The sequence below is a fragment of the Panthera onca genome, chromosome E1, assembly GCF_046562875.1.
Source record: "Panthera onca isolate mPanOnc1 chromosome E1, mPanOnc1 haplotype 2, whole genome shotgun sequence".
In the NCBI taxonomy this organism is placed as follows: Eukaryota; Metazoa; Chordata; class Mammalia; order Carnivora; family Felidae; genus Panthera; species Panthera onca.
Genome location: NC_138352.1, coordinates 16762895 through 16783274, shown reverse-complemented (window position 1 = coordinate 16783274; position 20380 = coordinate 16762895). Strand labels below are relative to the sequence as shown.

Sequence of the window (20380 nt, the reverse complement as noted above, 5' to 3'; positions counted from 1 at the left end):
CTTTTGTATCTTCTTTGTTTTGACACACTCCCCTTTGCTTTTATCTCTTCTATCTGCCAGAAAGTTTTCAAATCAATTAGTTCCAATACTGAAATACTTAATAAGCAACTACTTGATTTTTAATGATGACTTCAGAGGAGTGGTCATCACCAGGTGCTTTGTCCTTTTGTACCCTAGTTGTACCGTCTCTTGGGTTGGTTGTAGCAATAACATGTTTTGGCTGTTGAGAGCTCTTGAACTCAGTCATTATCCCTGAGAACTAAAAAGAGTCAGTTCAGAATCCAACTTAACTGAAATTTGCCCCACATGGTGCAGAAGTCTGGTTTGGTTTTGCTTTTGCCCCCCAGTTCCCTGCCGTTAAGGTCGGGTGGATTACGGTGTGCGCTGCGCAGGCTTTCTGCGTCACTTGCAGGTTCGCGAGGACAGACGCTGTTGACCCCGTGTCCCCCTCTCCTGAGCCCTTCGTGTTTCTTTGCCTCTACTCTTCTATACTGCAGGTTTTTTCTCACTTATTGTACAAAGAAATTGCGATGTATATTTTCATGTAATTTGATTTTGGAATTCTGTCACCTTATGTAGTGAGTTCTTCCAAAATACAATTTTTTTCCAATAATTGTCAAGTTGTTGGCTTTTATTGTATTGAATGAAGGTTATAATACTGAATGCCAGAGAAATGCAGTTTAGAAAAATCTCAGGTTGATTCCTTATGCAAACAGACTTATACTTGAAAATCCCTTGGCCGTGGCAGTGGATGTATTGGGCTCTATCTAGGTTCTTATGTGGATCTCAAAGCACTACAGGGGTGTGAATGCTTTGCTGTTTGACATATAGATTCTGTCACTGACATAGTGCACTTGGATTTTATTAATGTTTGAGCATAAGCATATTTCATATCATGTTTTCTAAAACAGCTTCAGGAAATGATGAAGTGGACGTGTGCAGTGTTAACGGCAGGCCCAGGTTCCTCTATGTTGGGTGTGAGGTTGGGATTGGGAAGTAGTAGTTGGCCTGTAAGAGACAGAACTCGAGACGGTACCAGATGGGACACAATTCTGTGAGAATTGGTGCGTCTCTGCTCTGTGGGGCTTGGAGAGACGCTTTGGCAGAGAGTGAAGGGATCCCTATGAGTAGCCCCATCCTCTGTGGACTCTGCAGGTCCTTTTTGAAGCAGAAGTAAAATGGTTGAGGATGTAGACACAGTAGAGAGTGATTTTTCTAAACACCTGTCTGTTCCCCACTCTGAAGCATTATAAAATCCCATACATGTGTAATTGCTGAGTGTGAAAATTGTTTGATTTGATTTACTGCAGCCGGTTTTCTTCGAGAACTTCATTTGGGACTCCCCCCCACCCCCGACCCCAAAATTCTAAAACTTGTTGCCCCAAAGTGCTGGTAGTGCACACGCGCCTGGGATTTGAATGCAGTCCCTCTTACTCTTACATCAGAAACTGTCCACATGGTGGCTGCTTGTGGCAGAATGGAGTCTGAACTTTGCTCTCCCGTTGCTGTGATTCTGCTAGTGATCTGTCAAGTTAAAACCTGGGACTTGACTCTTCAGGGAGCGGCAAATGACCTAGTAACTCAGGGACAACTCTTACTGAACTTTAAGTGCCACTTAAATGCAGGTACCTTGGAGTAACCATGTGTGTTTTGGGGCTAGATCCTGGGGAGTCAAAGGGGGAGCCAGGAACAAGGGCCCCTCCCTTCCTGCTCTTTTCCACCCGGCGCCCTGGCGTGCTGCATGTGGACACACAGGCCTCGGGGTGGGGGGGGGGGGGGGTGTTGTGTGTGACTTCTTCTCTGCCAGGGGCGTCACCTGTGCCTTTCCCTGTGTTCATCTGACAGTGTGAACTTAGCGCCTCCATATTTGATATTAAACCACTCTCAGGTGACACTGATCCAGGTGGCTTTTGCCCCACCAGTGCCTCATCACTAGTGTGAGGTGAGTCCTCTCTGCTCTAGGAAAAGGATTTTCTCCCTAACTCTGTGCCAACTGTCAACAACATCTACACAGTCTTACGGGTTTTAGGACTGTTGGCTGTTTCCTAAATTGATTCCAAGTTCTTGTAAAGGCTTCCAGATTTCAGTCTGTGCTCATACGGGATGTATGATCTCAGTGGCTTTCTGGCCTCCTTCCGGGAGTTTAAAATCCATGAGAGATTGGTTCCCTTGTCATTACGAGGCACTCTCTCTGTGAGGGTATTCCACTCGTTCTGTGATCACGTGGGTGTCCTGGTATGCTTAATGGCCTTCATTCTCGGTCGTGAAATTTTATTTCATATGCTCACCACCCTCTACGAATCTGCACACTTGGGGTTGTGGTGCCTGTGGATCTATTTTTGCCCCTCTGGTCTCCAGTTGGTGGAATTGCCTTCTTTGTACTGCCACTTCTCAGCATCTCTGAAATCTGACATAATGTTGCGTCATTCCAGTTTTTTGGTTTTTTTTGTTTGTTTGTTTTTTTTTTTTTAGTTCTGTAACTTGTTGATTGTATTTAACTATGTGAGTTCTGTTGTGATGTTTGCTGTATTGTAAAGCACCTCCATCGTGTGGTGGATGCTGTGTAAATCAATAAATGATCACTTAGAGGCTGTATCACGAGCTATTTTGGTTTTAGGATGCAGGTCTCAAAAGCAAGTTGTGGGATTCTTTCGAAACAGCACATGATACCAAAAGGTCCACGAGGGAATCTTGATAAAGGACTTTTAAAACTTCATTTAAACAAGGAACCAGAGGGTGGGAAGTTGACTTCTGACCTGCTACAATGGTCTTAAGATTTCCAGTACGGGGCCAAGCAGCATCTTTCACCAGCCAGGTACCTGCTGATGAAGGGCCTTGAATGAAACGAGCATGTGTTAGCGTGTTTCGGGGACTTTGTCTTTAGCTTGAAGCGGCTCTACCACAGACATGAGCTAGAAGGCGGGGAACCCAGACCTGAGCGTGGACCGGAAGAGCCCACGGGCACCACCTCAAGCCCACCGCCTTCCCTCCTCCACACGGATGGGCGAACGTGGCTCCAAGTAGCACCAGGCTCACTTAGCAAGTTAGTGTAAAAAGGGGCAAGACCGAGCACTTTCTCCCGCCCTTAAAAGGGTGTCCCTGTCTACCTTTCTACCCTGTGCCCTCACGTGGAGTTCACGTGGATTAACAGTGTGAGGTAGTGTTTGTGGTGATAAATGTTGCCGGTGGCCGCCAAGGCCTCCTCCTTGCAACCTGAGAAAAGAACAAGAAGCCAGATCTCTTAATGAGAGCTGAGTTAGAAACAAGAAGAAAATCCTCCTTGAAAGCAGTCCGGGGAAGGTTCGGGGTCATTTTCAGAGTTTAATTTTACTGATAAAAAATTTTTCTGGAGGACTGGAAGCCCCAACAGGGTTCAGTTTGCAGAGAAAATTATTTCCAGGATAAGCTACTTTTGGTTGCTCTGTTTCAGATGTGTGTAACATGACTGCCAAGGTAGGGGTGACTTTTTTCTTTTTTGGTCTCATTTAGTCTGCATGCCCCACTGAGCCATAGTGAAATGATGAAAGAAGTCCGCTTCCTGTTCACACAGGTGGAATAAATCAGAGGAGAAGGAAGAAGCTTTCACAAAAGGCAGCAGACACAGCTTAGACCTAGGAGCTGCTCAGAGAATCCTAGGCAAGACCCTTGATATTTCCCCCTTGCCGGCAGCATCCATTAGGAGGAAGCATGAGAGCGCTCCGTGTGCCCAGCAACACCTCGTTTGTTCCCAAGGAGCACCAGAAACCGTATTCCTACTGATGGAGCTTGCACTTTATGGCAGGCTGGTGCAAGGCGCATTCTCACAAGGGTCCTCCAAAGTAGTAGTTTCTCATGAGGAAAACGGGTTCGGATCAGCGTGGCAAGACTGCAGAGCGAGTACGTTTCTGGCGAGGATTCGGTTCCAGGGCCTTGCTTCCTCGCTTCTGTGCTGGGTGCCGCTCCCTCCCTGGCAGGCGGTTCTTCCTTCCCAAGGTCACCCGGGGGCGTACGTGTTGAGGCCCGTACTGGAACCTAATTCGCTGGCCCACGGGTCCAGTGGTTCCCTCCCTTCCCCTCTCTACCAGGACCTGGCACCTCCTCCTCGGGAAGAGCCTGTGCCCTTGTGCCCTAGGCGGTCTGTGGTGACCCTTCACGAACCTCATGTTCCCCGTCCCGGACAGCTCCATGCCGAGTTCCTCCTTATCTGAGCAAAACCCGAGTCACATCTAAAGTGAACCATGTTCAGGCGCTCAGACATCTTGCCTGACCTTGTGAGCTGCCGGGAATCCTGTCGGGTGCTGGAGTTCAGTCTGATGCTTTGTTTCACAGGCCCTGTAGCTCAGGGGTTTCCAGCCAGAAGGAGTCCCCTTGGAAGACAAGGGCCCAGATCAGGTCAGAGATGGAGTCCTGGTACCAGCATCTCTAGGAGGAGGGCTCTCACCTCTGAGAGAAGGCTTGGTGAGGGCAGGTCATGGTCATGACAAGGAGGCAGACAAGCCCTTGAGTTGACGAGGCCCCTTAGGGGAGCTTTAATTCGCTGCAGGCATCTAGTCCAAGCAGGCGGGAAGGGCACAGATTTGTTTCTTCCTGCATGTGTGCTGCTCTCCCTGGTTTCCATCACGTTCTCAGGGGTTCGTGACCCTCCGGATGTCCTGTCCCCCTGTAGAAACTGCTGTAGGACCTGAGAGGGCAGCTTGCAGGGTCCTGGCCTGATCAACACAGCAGGTCAGTTGCAGAGCCCGATGTGAACCCCATCCCCCTGACTGCTGGTGTAGCTCGTGGCGGGAACGACTCCTCAAACATACCAAGCACCTGCTGCGTGTCACATGCCAGGGTGGTGCTGGTGGGACAAAGACACGTGGTCTGATGCAAAAGCAGGCACCGGCTGTGGCAGAGTCCCCCAGCACTTTTAGGTCATCGGTAGGGCACGCAAAGCAGACGAGCTTGGCAGGCCACACTCAGCCCAGTGGCTCGCCGTGTGGCACCTCTAAACCACTGTTGACAGACTAGGAGGCTCTGAACCATGGCAGCTCAGTAGCCTGGCAAATTCTCCCCTGCCCACGTGCCGCCCTAGCTGGACATCATGTCCCTGAGCACACCACTGCCCTGACACATTCGCCCTCTCCCCTTCCATCCCCTGGGGACCTCAGCCAGAACTCCTCCCCCTTCCTCAGAACCCGAACCCTGGGACGGTGTGGACTCCACATTCCTCCTCTGCCAACCTACAGATGCTAACCCTCCGTAGCACTCAGGCTTCTCCCCCTTCGGACGCTCCCCCTCTGCTGTTCTGACCCCTCCTCTAACCCACGCTTCTTCCTCAGCTCTTGTCCCCGGTCACTGCTTCCCCTGCAGTCCTGGATGCTTCTAGGAATGGGGACCATCAGCCTTCCTTGGATTCTCCTCTGTATGACAGTCTGTTTAGAAGGGTCTCCTGCTGTCTGCTTGCGATAGCCTTTAGCCCTCTCTCCTGCTGTTGGTCACCCCATGTTCCCTGAAGGCTTTGGTTCCTTGGCTCCCTACCTGTCCATCCCAATACTGAATCTGGCCGGCTTCCCGGCTTCTCGCTTTCACTGCGCTGGCGGGTTCCACGCCCCGTCCTGGGCCGTGTCAAGCCCCAGCACTACTGAACATAGGAGTCCAGTTTGCCACCCCAACAGGGCCCACCCGCCTCCTCCACATGGCCGAGACCCAGGTTTCAGGTTTCATGACCCCTACTACACCAGCCCCTGCGGTCTGCACCTGAGTTGCCTTCGCAACGCACTCCCCGCCTGTGTGGCAGGAGACCCCGGGCACCGGGGGACACGGTCATCTGCACTCTCAGCGCCTGCAGCCAGGCGGGGTTCTGCTCGGAGGGTGTCCGTCCACACGCACAGGAGACACGCGGGGCAGCCCCTCTGGCCCGACGCCTCTCCCAGATCTCTCGGCTCTCTCCGGTCCCGTGCCACCAACTGATGTCATCGAGCGGCGTCCTGATGTCTCTCCGCCTCTTCCGTCCGTCTGCCTGCACGCTTGTCCTTGGTCCCAGGGATTTACCCGAGTAAGCCCCTGCCCCGGGGTCCGCAGTGGGGTCTGCAGGGAGGCCTGGGGTGTGGTGCGCGGTGGGGTCCAGAGTGAGCTCCGCGGTGGGGTTCCCGGTGGGGTCCGGGGTGGGGTCCGCGGTGGGGTCCGCGGTGAGGTCCGGGATGGGGTCCGCGGTAGGGTCCGGGGTGAGATCCGAGGTGAGGTCCAGAGTGAGCTCCTCGGTGTGGTCCGCGGTGGGGTCCGGGGTGGAATCCCGGGTACGGTCCGCGGTGGGGTCCGCAGTGGGGTACGGGGTGCTGTCGGGGGTGAGGTCCGCGGTGGGATCCGGTGTGCAGTCCGCGGTGGGGGTCCGCGGTGGGATCTGGGGTGCAGTTCCGTGTGGGGTCCGGTGTGGGGTGCGCGGTGGGGTCCAGGTGCAGTCCGCGGTGCGGTCTGGCGTGGGATCCGGGGTGCGGTCCGCTCTGCAGTCGTGTCCGGTGTGGGGTCCGCGGTGGGGTCCGCGATGGTGTTCGGGATGGGGTCTGGGATGCGGTCCGCGGTGTGGTCCAGAATGCGGTCCGGTGTGGGGTCCGCGGTGGGGTCCGTGTGGTGTCTGGGGTCCGGTGTGCGGTCCGGGGTGAGGTCTGCGGTGGGGTCTGGGGTGGGATCTGGGGTGCGGTCCACCGTGGGGTCAGGGGTGGGGTCCGCGGTGGGGTGCGGGGTGGTGTCCGGTATGGGGTCCGCGGTGGGGTGCGGGGTGGGGTCCGCGGTGGGGTGCGGGGTGGTGTCCGGTGTGGGGTCCGCGGTGGGGTGCGGGGTGGGGTCCGCGGTGGGGTGCGGGGTGGGGTCCGCGGTGGGGTGCGGGCTGGGGTCCGCGGTGGGGTGCGGGGTGGGGTCCGCGGTGGGGTGCGGGGTGGGGCCCGCGGTGGGGTGCGGGGTGGGGCCCGCGGTGCACTGCGCAGAGGGTCTTCTGAACTCCGTCCGCGGTGGGGTCCGCATCGAGTCCCTGGCCCGGTTCCCGCCTCCTCTCCCGCAGCCTCGGCCCCTGCCCGTCGCCCACGCGCCGCGAGACCACAGAGTCACGCTCTCGACGCCTCCCCGCCAGGTTTCTCCAAGGAGCAGGGTCCGCTCGCCGTGTGCATCCCGTCCAGGGCCCTTCCTGGGCCGCGGCCACGGTCGGCCGCCGGCGCGCACCCGCGCCTCGAAGGTGTGAGGAGCGGAGAGGCCTCCGCCCGCCGGCCGCCGCCCGCCCGCGCTCCCTCCGCCCTCCCGCTTCCCGAGACTCTCGCGAGACCCGCGGCCTCGGGTTCGCGCTGCCCCGCTTGCGCGGCGCACTTCTCGCGAGGCTGCAGCAGGGCCGGCCCGACATGGCGGAAGGTAGGGTGTGTGGGGGGCGGCGCGGGAAGGCGCGCAGCGGTGGCGGCGCTGCAGGCCGGGGCGACCGGGCCTTGCGCGGGCCGGCCGGCCGGCCGTGCTCGCAGGGCCGCGGCGGGGCTCGCGGGCCGTCCTGCCCCGCCTGTGTGAGGGCCGCGGAAGGGCTGGCGGGTGGGCGTCCTGAGCGCGGCTGCCGAGGCGACGCCCCTCGGGCGCCCCCCACCCCGCGGGCCGCGGCGGCTGCCGGGTGGGGGCCGGGCGGGGCGCGGCGGGCGGCCCTAGGGACTCGCCGCGCCGGCGGGGACGTCGGCTTCTCGGGAAACCGAAACTGCTGTCCTGGCACGTCCCGCATCCGGCCGGGCTGGGCTCGGTGCGCCGGCCGGGAGGCTGCCCCCGGGTGGCGGAGGGGCCGGCCAAGGTCACGCCGCGCGGACCTCCGCCCTGTCGCCTGTCCTCGGGTCCTTCCCTTCTCCTGGTGCGCTCTTTAGGGCGCTGCGGGCCGGCGATGGGGCCTCTCTGGCGCTGCCTCCCCGAGCCCAGCAGAATCGGAGCCCTCCTTGTCAAAACCGGGTCGTGCAGGTGCAGGTGCGGGGCGAGAGGCCAAGATGGGCACCGTCGCTTCGCCCATTAGCCTCATTGTCGGAGGAAAATGCTCCTTTTGTGCTTCACGCTTAACGAGTGACCGCGGTGTGCTGGTCCTGAGCTGAGCTTTGTCTGAATCCATCTTTCCTTGGATCTTAAAATTGGGCGGCGCATGGCAGTTTGCAGGCTTTTCTCATTTTGGACTAGACTTGCGCACAACCTTGTGAAGGAGGGCCGCGTGTGTGTTACTTACACTTCGTGGACAGAGAGACTGGGGCCAAAGCTGTGGAGACGGCCGGGACTGGCACCCGGCTTTTGCCTTGGGTCTTTACCATGTTCGACGTAGTAACTCGAGGCGAATATCGAAGGCAGAAGAGGCATAAAAAGCAGAAAGAAAGTGCAGGTATCCCACGAAGCTGGTTTTTGTTTGGGTGAATCACAGGATGTTGGGCGCAGGCAGCCAGTGGAATGGAAGGGCAGGATAGACGGCAGGAGGAAGGCCTTAAGTGGGTGCTTCTGTGCTGGAAGAGAAGTGGGGAGTGTTGGGGAGCACCTTACCAGGCTGCAGGCTTAGCACTCAGCAGGTTTGCTGAGCACCTGCTCTGCTGTGCAGTCAGGTTCCAGCCACGGGGATCTCCTGCAGGCCGAGTGTGACGATCGGTCATCTTGCAGGCGCCTTGAGGGTCGTTTAGCTAGCGGAGGATGCACCTGACCCAAAACGTCCTTTCAGGGTTACATTGGCAAACAGATCATGGGTAGGTAAGAAGCATAGGCATGGGGTTCTGACTTACAGTTTTTCTTGTGTTCCAGTTTGTTCTGGTTGCAGCTTTTGGCAAACAATGTTGCAAAACTTCCGCTAGGAAGAATGACTGAAGCATTCTAGTCCAGTTAGCCCCTTGACCTGAAGGTGTGCGTTTTGTGGAAGAGGGCAAGTGTAGCTAGAAAGGGCTTCTCCTTGCGTGTTGTTGTTTAATGCTGCTTGTATCTTAATCAGAATTGGTCAGAACTGTCCACGCTTGTTCTGAAATACTCATTTAAATGTAAACAAATAGCAAGAATCTCTGGCCTGTAACAGGTGGATTATCTGTGAGCACATCCTATGGGAACTTCCTGACAGTGGGTTTTGTTGGTGCTGCGAGTGCGTGAACACGCGGGAGATGGGGCCTCGGAATAGTAAATCGAACCTGGAGGGACGGAGCACACACTCTTCTTGCAGTGTGACTCTTTGAGAAACCGACCTTTTTCCCTTCCATCTGTCCGCGGGTATTGGTTTGACCAGAAATATTTAGCTGAAATCTGTCCTGAAACTGGTTTCCATTTCCGCTCCACGCGTGTAGCTGTAGTGCTGATTTAAACTTGCTTCGTCACTCAAACAAGTCCTTCCGGCTTTGCTTTTTCTCCTTGATTGTGCTTACTCACAGCCTCCTTTTACAGCTGCCAGCGTTCCCTTTAAAACATCAGTCAGATCCCATCCCTTTCACTCCTCTCCATACACCTGCCCTGCACACCCCCTCTCCACTCCCGTGGCTGGCTCTCCATGATCTTAAAATATCTTCCAGAGCCTTCCAGTGCCTGTTCCAGCAAGGTCTGCCCCCGGTTAGTAGAGCAGCCTCGTCCCCCGCGTCTTCTCAGCCACCGTGCTCCAGCCACGCCAACCCTCGCTGTTGTTTGTGCGTTCCCAGCATGCTTCTGCGCCTCCATCTCCGTCCTTGTGGCCCCCACAGCCTGGCACGGTCTCTCAGTTTCTGCACACAGCTAACTGATCTATTTGGGTGTCTGTTCGGTTCTCACCTCTTTGGAGATCTTCCTTAGTTATTTTTTAAATTGCTTTACTAGAATATAAACCTCACGAGGGCGGGGACTTCTGTCTTGTTCACTGCTGTCTCTCCCGACTTGGAATCACACATCGGAAGGAACCGTCGATCTATTGAGCGTCATTTACCGGACGGACATCAAGGGGAGTTGCCTGGATACATCCTTCGTCTCTTGGCAAGGAAGCTGGCTGGTCCAGCTTTTAACGTGCTCTGAATAACATTAGTCTGCCCGGAGCTCCCTAACCTACTTCTCACCCAGCCCAGCCTGTTTAAGTTTTAGCAGTTGAAGTGTAATGCTTCGAGCTCAGTCAGCTCAGTCTGCAGTCGGACGAGGGTTTGAACCCTGGTGTCACCAAGCTGTGTCCATGGGCAAGCTACTTAACTGCTCTCGGTCTCTGTTTCCTCACCTTCAAAAGAGGGGTCATTTCTGTCTCAAAAGTAACTGAGGGAGGATCAGAATAAATGGTACAGGAAGGACACTTGCAGCCAGTGCCTGACATTTTGACCCTGACTTGCAGCCTGTTTCTTGGTCTCCTGTTGAACGGGCTCCCTTCCTTCCTCAGCAAAATGAAGGTGAAAGTTGGAAAAAAATGTAATGGTTTATTAAACAGAAAATTGATCATGGACTTTTATTAGCTTACTGGAATTTGGTCAGGAATATATTCTTGACAACAATGCAGTTAAGGCGAAGACATTGAATATTCTGGACAATCACTGGCCAATACAGTAGTCACCAGCCACATATGACTACTTAAGTTTGATTAAATTAAGTAAAAATAAAAATTCAGGGGCGGCTGGGTGGCTCAGTCGGTTAAGCGTCCGACCTCGGCTCAGGTCATGATCTCACGGCTCGTGGGTTCGAGCCCCGTGTGGGGGGCTCTGTGCTGACAGCTCGGAGCCTGGAGCCTGCTTCGGATTCTGTGTCACTCTCCCTGTCTCTGCCCCTCCCCTGCTCGTGCTCTGTCTCTCTCTCTCTGTCTCTCAAAAATAAATAAACATTAAACAAAAATTTAAAAAAAGATAAAAATTCAGTTCCATAGTCACAGCAGCCCAATTGCAGGTGCTTCGTAGCCGTGTGGTTTGGGGCTCCCACCCTAGCAGACGGCACAGATGAACAGGACACTTGCATCATTCCAGAAAGTGCTGTTGGCTAGCACTGTTCCAGAAAATGCTTCATCAGTATAGGCTGTAGAAATAGGGAAACAAGAAACTGCTCTCTTTTCAGTTTTCTAATTTATCCCTTTGCTTCTTAGTTTACTCATTCAGCAAGTGTCTGTCCCAGGCCTTTGACAATTATGTACCCTCTGGAGACCTCTCAGCCTCTGTCCCTTTCTGTACCATTCCTGCCTGTTTTCTGCCTTCCCTTTTGCTTGCTTCTGTCACCAGCAGTGCCTGTTCCCTTTCTCCTTGAGCTGTTTTTTTTTTCCCCCACAAAGAAAGTTCGGGGCTCCTGGCCAGCTCAGTCGGTAGAGTGTGTGACTCTTGGTCTTGGGGTTCTAAGTTTGAGCCCTGCATTGGGTGTAGAGATTACTTAAAAATAAAATCTTTAAAAAGAAAGAACGGAAGGAAGGAAGACCCGTTCACTGCAGTGACCGTGGATGTGCCGGGAGAGAGATACAGGTTCAGTCGCTGGCAAGGCAAGCTGCTGTGGTCGAGACATGGTCATGATGATTGACACCATGCCCAACAGAATGAGAGTTCCTAGGGTCAGTGTCTCTTGCTGAATGGCGGTAGGCCAAGGGCCTGGGGCATTTATCGAACTCTTACCTGGCAAGCATGGCGGGGTGGAGGATGGGATGAGTTTGGAGGGGAGGGTGGGGGGAGGGAGTGGCGGCGTTAGAAAAGAGAAGCCAGACCTAGAGCTTCTCCCCAGGAGTTCTGCAGTCCAGGAGGGAGGTGAGAAGCAGGCACAAGAAACTGTACTGAAGGAAGTATGGAGTGGCAGGAAGCATGTTTGGGGAGCTCAGGGCAGGCCTTAGCTGTGATTTGGAAAACCGAGCTCTCGGGGAGACGGGAGTGGGGAGCGGTCACTCTTCGTGATGGAAGGAATGGCCGGAGAAGTGTGTTGAGGGGCAGGTGATGAAGGGATGGGTTAAGCGCTTGGGTTGTACCCTGTTGGCCATGGATAGTGACAAGGTGGTGGCACCACTAGAACCCTTGGAGGCGCGTGGCATGTCTGCAGGGGAGAGGGTGACCTGGGAGGAGGGGGCTGGCGCAGCCTGCGGCGAGCCCTTCGGCAGCTGGCGAGAACTGATAGGAGCGACGTTGACAGAAGGCACGAAAGACAGGACTTCTGAAACCTGTTTGCATGTTGACAAGAGACGGAGTAAAGATGACTCGGATTACGGCTGGGCTGTTAACCGGAGGAGGAAGAGCAGGTTCGAGGACCAGCGTCTGGACCTCAGGTTTGGACACACTTCGCCGTGTCCGGCGGCTATGTCTTCGCAAGGAGTTAGAAGCGTTTGCAGTCAGACTGGCATTTGGGTGAGAATTAGTTAGCTAGTATTTACCGAGTGTCCCCGTGATCAGGGCTGGACAGAGTGAGGTTTCGAAAGACGTATGTCATGCCACTGATTTGTGGCGTTTGTGACAAGATTTCACAGAGCTGGGTTACATTCAGGGAAGTGTATCTCCTTCCTCTTGGGCGCAAGCCACTGTGCTGGGGTGACAGTCGCAGCCTTAACGGGACTGTGGAGCGGACGGGGCGGCACAGCCTCTCAGCAGCGCCTGCCTGTTGCGCTTTGCGGTCACTGATTTTCTCTTGGTTGACGACTGACAGCACCACCGTCCAGCCACATCGTCAAGCCAGTGACCTGCATTCGGTCACCAAACCTGTGCGGCTCTGACGAGTTCCTCTCTGCCGCCGCGCCTCCATCCGTGCGCACTAGTGGCTGTCAACACGGAGAACCCTGTGCCCTAGAGTCCCCGGGAGCTTTTAAAGACCCAGGTTTGTGCATCCCTCAGCTTCAGTGCACAGCAACATGCCCCACAAAACGTCTCTCTCAGGCTGAGGCAGTATTGAATAAAACATGGTTTCATTGAATCCGTTTTTATGTTTTTATTTTTTTAATGCTTATTTGTTTATTTATTTATTTGGGGTGGGGGCAGAGACACAGAGAGAATCCCTAGCAGGCATGGAGCCCAACACGAGGCTCGATCTCGACTGTGAGACCATGACCTGAGCTAAAGTCAAGAGTCGGATGCTTAGCTGACTGAGCCCCCCAGGCGCCCGTAACAGTTTACTAGATATGTATGTGTGTGTGGACCCACCTATCCACGTGGAGATACGTGGTGCGTGTGTGTGTGTGTGTGTGTCTGTGTGTGTGTGTGCGTGCACATATAAATACATGTATGTTAAGGTAATCTTTCCTACCTAAGGAGTCCTGGTTAGTAACTTTCATCTGTAACTGGAGTAAAAGGAGGTTTTATTTTATTCATTATTTAAAAAATTTTTATTTTAGTTTTTAAATGTTTATTCATTTTTGAGACAGAGAGAGTGTGTGCGAGTGGGGAGGGGGCCGAGAGAGAAGGGGACAGAGGATCCGGAGTGGGCTGTGCACTGACAGCAGAGAGCCCTATGTGGGGCTCAAACTCACGAACTGTGAGATCACCACCTGAGCCAAAGTCGGACTGTCCACCGACTGAGCCCCCCGGGAGTCCCCGAAGGAGTCTTTAAAGCAAACTTTGGTTAAATAATGGCTTTTGGACTTTGTCAAAACATTCAAGTTATGACCATTACAATTGCTAGGTTTTTTTAAAGGGCAAAAAGTCAAAATATTAGATATCTCTTAGCACCATCATATTTTTGATGATATCCAGACGGTGGAAGAGAGAGAAGTAGGAAGGTGCAGACTGGAAGGGGTACCCTGGCCCTGACTCTCCCTTTGTGTGCTCAGGTGGTAATGACCTCTTTGCCTTTTCCTTTCCTATAGGGTATATTGTGAATCTGAGTTCCCAACAGTAAATATACTCACTTATTTCATATTCTGTACTAAACAGTTGTCCTACATTTAGCACTTAAAATTTTTTTTTAACATTTATTTATTTTTGAGACAGAGAGAGAGAGAGCATGAACAAGGGAGGGTCAGAGAAAGAGGGAGACACAGAATCTGAAACAGGCTCCAGGCTCTGAGCTGTCAGCACAGAGCCCGACGTGGGGCTCGAACCCACGGACCGCGAGATCATGACCTGAGCCAAAGTCGGATGCCCAACCGACTGAGCCACCCAGGCGCCCCGTTTATCACTTTTTTAATGTTTTTTATTTTTGAGAGAGTGCAAGAGGCAGGGGGAGGGGGGTTGGGCAGAGAGAGGAGGACAAAGGATCTGAAACGGGCTCTGTGCTGACAGCAGTGAGCCCAATGTGGGGCTTGAACTCGCAAACCATGAGATCATGACCTGAGCCAAAGTCAGACGCCCAACCCACTGAGCCACCCAGGTGCCACTAATTTACTACTCTGGATTAATGAATGGCTACTAACCCCTGTTAGAGAAAATTCCCATGTGCATTGGGACAGGTACAGAAAAGTCATAGTGGTGGTAATTTACCACCAGTGAGGAACTTATCTGTTTTAATGCCAAGAAAGATGATAGCATTTTCTGAGTTGATATTTTGATGTAGAAAACCTGAAGATACGCCTGAAGCAAAAATTATTCTTGAAGTCCTCAAAACAGGATGTTACCACAGTTTTATAATTATTTTTTCTTTTAGCTAATGGACATAAAGAGTAGAGATAAAGTCACTTAGTCATTAAAGAATTATACAAGAACACTAATTCATTGGTAAAATTGAAGCTGGAGTGTAAGAACCATAGAAGTATGATGATCGGAAATATCAGTATTTTGTTCATCTAAAAAGACTTGATAAGCACAGTTTGGTTTATTTTATTTATTTATTTTTTAAGAATATTTATTTATTTATTATTTTTTTAATGTTTATTCATTTTTGAGAGACAGAGATAGAGCATGAGCAGGGGAGGGGCAGAGAGAGAGGGAGAGACAGAATCCGAAGCAGGCTCCAGGCTCTGAGCTGTCAACACAGAGCCCGATGCGGGGCTCGAACCCATGGACCGTGAGATCATGACCTGAGCCAGAGTCGGACGCTCAACCGACTGAACCACCCAGGCGCCCCCGCAGTTTGGTTTAGAATTGGAGTAAGCAGAGGGGCATAGAAATTGCATTTAAGATGGGGAATGGGCTGAACACATTTAGTTCCTGCTTAATGAATTAATAATGTGTTTGCTATCCTGATATTGGAGCTGAAATTAGGCAGCATGGAACAGTGGCGTGAACATTGGCTTTGGCTTAAGATCTTAAATCTTGGGTTGGCCTCCTGCTAATTGTAGAATTTTAGGCAATCCACTTAACCTAACTGAATTCTGTTTGTTAAGGACTGTGCTATTTGATATATGTTGGTCAGACTATGAGATGATGAAGAATTAAGTGGTATAGGAAATGTCAAAAAATATTGGGGCGCCTGGGTGGCTCAGTCGGTTAAGCGTCCGACTTCAGCCAGGTCACGATCTCGCGGTCCGTGAGTTCGAGCCCCGCGTCAGGCTCTGGGCTGATGGCTCGGAGCCTGGAGCCTGTTTCCGATTCTGTGTCTCCCTCTCTCTCTGCCCCTTCCCCGTTCATGCTCTGTCTCTCTCTGTCCCCCAAAAAAAAAAAAAAAAAAAAAAAAAAAAAGTTGAAAAAAAATATCAATTCCTCCTTTTTATTGCAAAATGTTGCGAGCAACTAGATTTTATTCACTATGTAAAACTTTGCCGTTGACATGAATGTGGCAGGAAGCTGTGAGGGCTTTAAAATCTTTTGCTACACAGAGTCTTTTGTTTGTGAAGGTGAGTGTGTTAGTTTCCTACCGCTGCTGTAAAAAATTTCCCCCAACTGGGTGGGTGGCTTGAAACAACAGAAATGTATTCTCTCGTGGTCCTGGAGGCCAGAAGTCTAAAATCAGTATCCCTGGGCTGAAAGGAAAGAGCCCCTCAGCTCGTAGTCTCCCTCTAGAAGAGAATCTTTTCCTTCTTCCTGCTCCCAGTGGCTGCCAGCATCCCTCAGCTTGTCAGTCTCCAGGGCTAGCATCCCGAAGTCTCTCTCTGTCCTGTCTTCATGTGGCCTTTCCTCTGTGTGTCAAAGCTTTCTTGGCCCCAGCCCCCCCCCTTTTTTTTTTAATTTTTAAATTTAGTTTGAGTGGCAGAGGCGCATGTGAGCAAGGGAAGGGCAGAGAGAGAGGGAGAGAGAGAATTCCAAGCAGGCTCCGTGCAGTCAGTGCAGAGCCCAACACAGGGCTCGATCCCATAAACTGAGATCATGACCTGAGCTGGAATCAAGAGTTGGACACTTAACTGACTGAGCCCCCCGGGCCCCCCTCCCTCTGCTCCTTCTTACAAGTTCATGTGTACTTGCATTTAGGTCCTGCCCGCATAATCCAGGGTAATCACACCCGTCTCAGACTCCTCATTCAATCACATCTGCAGAGCACGCTCCCTGCCCCCCACCCCCCACCCCTTTTTTTTGCCAGGTAAAGGTCACATCCCGGGCTCCAGGGATTGGGACGTGGACATTAAACGGGGCATTTCTCAGCCTAGTGCAGTAGGCAGTGCTGTGTAGTTTGCTCTACTAAGTCGTAAGATTTCTAAAATTTCTCCATTCGTGTGCGTTTCTGAAAGCTCAGAGACCGTGCCACACCGTTCAGAGTACTGCTGGATTAGTGTGAATAGCAGAGCTGTACAAAGTAGAATGCAAAGATGAGCAAGACACGTCCTGCCCTCCAGAAGCTTCTTAGAGGAGCCGGAATGCCCCAGAGGGAAGCTTGTACCTTTGTCGCCGGTGGAGAACCGGCTGAAATTGTGGGGCTGGAAGATCGGTGGCTGTGTGTGGAGCGGTGATGAGGGAGGTGTGACAAGGGTGGTGGTTACGTGTGTGTGAATGATGCAGGCCTCAGGGAAACGTTGGTGTGATGGTGTGCAGAAAGAAGCGTGTCAGGGTGCATCCCGGAGGGAGAGTGTGGTTAGTTTTATGAAGGCATGATCGACAAATGGTAAAAGTCACCAGTTTTAACTTGTCAGTGAACAGATATTTCTGGTAGTGGAACCACCCTGCAGTCATGATGCAGAACATTCCTGCAACTTGACAAAGTTCCTTGGGCTGCTTTAATCCACTCCATTCCTGGGCCTCCGGCAGCCACTGGCCTGCTTTCTGTCCCTGTGGCTCGCCTTGTCTCCACCTCCCTCTGGAATTCTGTGGCCTGTCGTCTTTGGTCTGGCTTCTTGAACTCGGCACGCTGCTTTCGAGGTGGTACGAGTCCGTGGTCTGCGTCTCCTTGTGGAAGCGTGGTATTCCGTTACATTTCCGTAGTGTGTTTGTGTCCATTCGCCAGCTAGACACTTGAGTTCTTCCCTGTTTGTGGGGACGTGTTCTCATTTCTCTTGGGAACTTAACCTGGGAGTGGAGCCGCTGGGTCACAAGACAAGTGTATGATTAACTTTCTGAGAACCCGTGGGACTCTTGCAAAGCGGCTGTGCCGTTGTGCGTTCTCACCTCTCCCGTCTCTGCCGACACTTATATTGTAGCCGCCTGGTGGGTGCACAGCAGCACGTCAGTGTGAGTTTAACGTGCGTTTCTTTCCTGACTCATGATGTGCGTCGTTTTATGTGTGTGTTTGCCCCGTGTTTGTCTTCTTCGGTGAAGTGTTCAAATCTGTAGTCCTTTTTTATTGAGTTGTTCTATTTTAGTGGGTTGTGAGAGTTCTTCACACAGTCTGAGTACAAGTCCTTTGTTGGATTACACTACCCAGGTATCTTCTGCCGGTCTGCGGCTTTCTATTCATTTTCTGTATGTTCAAAGAACAGCGGTAAAGATTTTATAAAGTCTAGTTTATTTTTTCTTCCATCGTTAATTCTTTTTACCATTTTAAGAAATCCGTGCCTCATTTGAGCTCACTAATGTTATTTTTCTGTTTTTTAGTGTAGAGGTTTTATACTTTCAACCCTCGCATTTAGGTGAGTTAACTTCTGCATAGTGTGGTGTGCAAGAGGTGTTCAGTTGTTCCGAATGGATGCTCGGTTGTGGCTGTCCCGTGGCCTCTCCTCATTCCCTTTTGAAGTCCGTGGCATGGTTGTCAAACCACCTGTCCAGGCCGCCTGCTGCCCTGAATGTCCTGATGCCGGTACGATGTCCCAGCCACTGCAGGCACGTGGCAAGTCGTGAATTCAAGTCACGGAAGTGCTGCACCTGTCTTATGCCGTCCACCCCTGCAAGTTGTTTTGGCTACTCTGGGCACTTTGTGTTTCCATGCAAGTTTTAGAATCGTCTTATTATGGTCTACCAAAATCTCTGCCGAAATTTTTATTGGGATGGTGTCGGAGGGTAGATCGGTTTGGGGAGAGCTGATGTCTTAACAACACTGAACCTTCTGCTCCGTGAGCATAGTATAAATCTCCGTTCATTCAGGGTTACTTAATTTCTGTCAGCAACGTTTTGTAGTTTTCAGTGCGCAGGTCTTGCATCTGTTTTTGTTAAATTTATCTCTAAGTAGTTTATATGCATTTATTATGCTATTATAAGTGGATTATCAGAGTTTATATATAGATAGCTCAGGGATTTCAAATCTGGATAACAGTTGAAATGGAAGTAGGAAGAGGAGTTTGATTTGAGGAAGATGTTAAGTTTGATTTTGGGCTTGCTGACTTTCTAGTACCGGTAGGTTGTCTTCCAGTGGAGCTGTGGAGATATTTGGGGCCATTTACAGGGAGGTGACAGTAAAGTGTGAGTGTGCATGAGACCTTTAGGAAGGAAAGTTTAGTTCTAGGTCTGAACCTTGTAGGACTGCTTCCTACAGAGCGAGTAGGTAGTCGGACTAGAAGGTAAGAAAGGTAGGGAGACGTGGAGTGCCGGGTAGGGAGCCGGAACAGAAGGGTTCCAAGAAGATGGGCTGATTGAGAGTCGGACGCTGCAGACAGGTGGAGAACCTTGAAGGATGATAATAAGGAAGAGGTCGTTGAGATGGGTGACTCTGTCATTCTGACTGGGACTGCTTCCGTGCAGGGGTGTGTGGGTAGAAGCCGCATTTCAGAAGATTGGGGAGGTACAGGAGGAGGCAGTGAGTCAGGCAGACTCTTCAGAAATTGGCGCATTCAGTCCAGAGTGTGGCAAAGTGTGTTTGGGATGGGCTAGGAGAGCGTGTTTTTGAGGGTGGGAGGTGAGCCTGCAGAGCGGGGTGTGTTGAGAAAGGTGCTGTCATCATGGTTCAGGGCTTGGTCAGGGGAGGTCAGAGGACGTAGACTTCTAGGCTTTGGGACAGATTAATGCTTTCGTCTCTTCATTTGGTTCTGGGCACCATTTTGATGTACTAATTCTTTCGAAGTCGTCCAGAACAGGGGTTGGTAAACTATGGCCTCTTTGCCAAATCTGACCTGAGATGATAGCTTTTTGGACAGTCCTTGAACTAAGAATGAATGAATGGATGAAAATGAATGAATTTTTTTAATGGCTGAAGAAAAAACTCAAAAGACTATCTCATGGCATGTGAAAATTAGAGGACATTCCATTTTCCGTGTCCATAAACAAATTCAGGGAGAACAGCCATGCTTGTTCATTTGTGCTTTTGTATTACAACAATGGAGTCGAGTAATTGCCCCAGAGATCATACGGCCACAGAGCCTAACACAGTGTCTGGTCCTTCACTGAGAGTTTGCCAAGTTCTGACTCAGAAGAAGAGTCTTACACGGACCAATGCTGTTTTCTTTTCTCACTGTCCCATGACTTTGCTGATTAAATACACACGCACACACACACACGCATACATATAATTATTTTAGGCTCTTCATCGTCAATGCAGATTTTTTTGTCACAAGCATTTTTGATTAAGTCAAGACTGATGAACTGTCAGAAAGCTCATCGAGATGCCTGACCTCAGACTGTACAGAGCAGATGGTGCTTATTTTCTGGACAGAAACATAAAATTATAATGCAAGCTGCTGACAGCCTTCACCGGTACTTAGCGTAGCTCCGTTGGTGAAACCATTATGTGTTACGTACATTTCTAGGCTTATTTTTTGAAAGGAAAGTTGGAGGAAGAGAAGGAAGGAACTTCTCCTGAAAGCAGCCACGTGATGAATCAGAAGTAGATAGTAAACCTTTCAACCAGACACTGTTCTAAAAGATTCAGCGTGACTTGATTTCTCTTTGGCAAAACTCTGAGATACTATTATTATTCTGATTTCTACCAAGAAAACCAAAGTGCAGAGAGTAGTAACTGTGCAAGGTCACACGGCCAGCAGGTGGGCAGGCTGGGGCTGCAGCTCAGTCGTCCGTGCTCATGAGGACTGTGCTGTGGTGCCTTTCTAAGGATCGTAACAGCGGCAAAATGTTTGCTGACCACACATCGCAGGGCGGACTCATCTGGGGTCGTTACAGTGGTCACGACATACGTACAGGTAAGAATGAGGCGTGTGGCTAAGGCGTCCCAAGTAGAAAGTGTGGGACCAGTTAGTCCTGCCCCAGAGCCTGTGCCCTCAACCTTGCACTGTGCTCTCTTCGTCATTGCTCAGAGTGCTGATCTGAGGGGGAGAGGCAGAGAGAGAGGGAGACACAGAATCTGAAACAGGTTCCAGGCTCTGAGCTGTCAGCACAGA

The 20380-nt window shown here is 51.7% G+C and overlaps 1 protein-coding gene across 3 annotated transcripts in view; it reads left to right on the top strand.

The window, feature by feature from the left end:
* The first annotated feature begins 6955 nt into the window (after positions 1-6955).
* The window catches only part of ANKFY1 (ankyrin repeat and FYVE domain containing 1), a 76428-nt gene continuing 63003 nt past the window's right edge, over positions 6956-20380 (top strand). For 2 of the 3 annotated variants that reach the window (XR_013552159.2, XM_078437951.2), the window contains exon 1: positions 7973-8338. Coding sequence is in view for 2 of the 3 variants with exons in the window: in XM_078437951.2 (XP_078294077.2) it covers positions 8269-8338 (70 nt within the window). In the remaining variant the exon portion in view is untranslated. Of the gene's footprint in view, positions 7357-7972; positions 8339-20380 lie in introns of those variants that run through there. The other variant, XM_078437952.2, reaches the window with a different exon arrangement.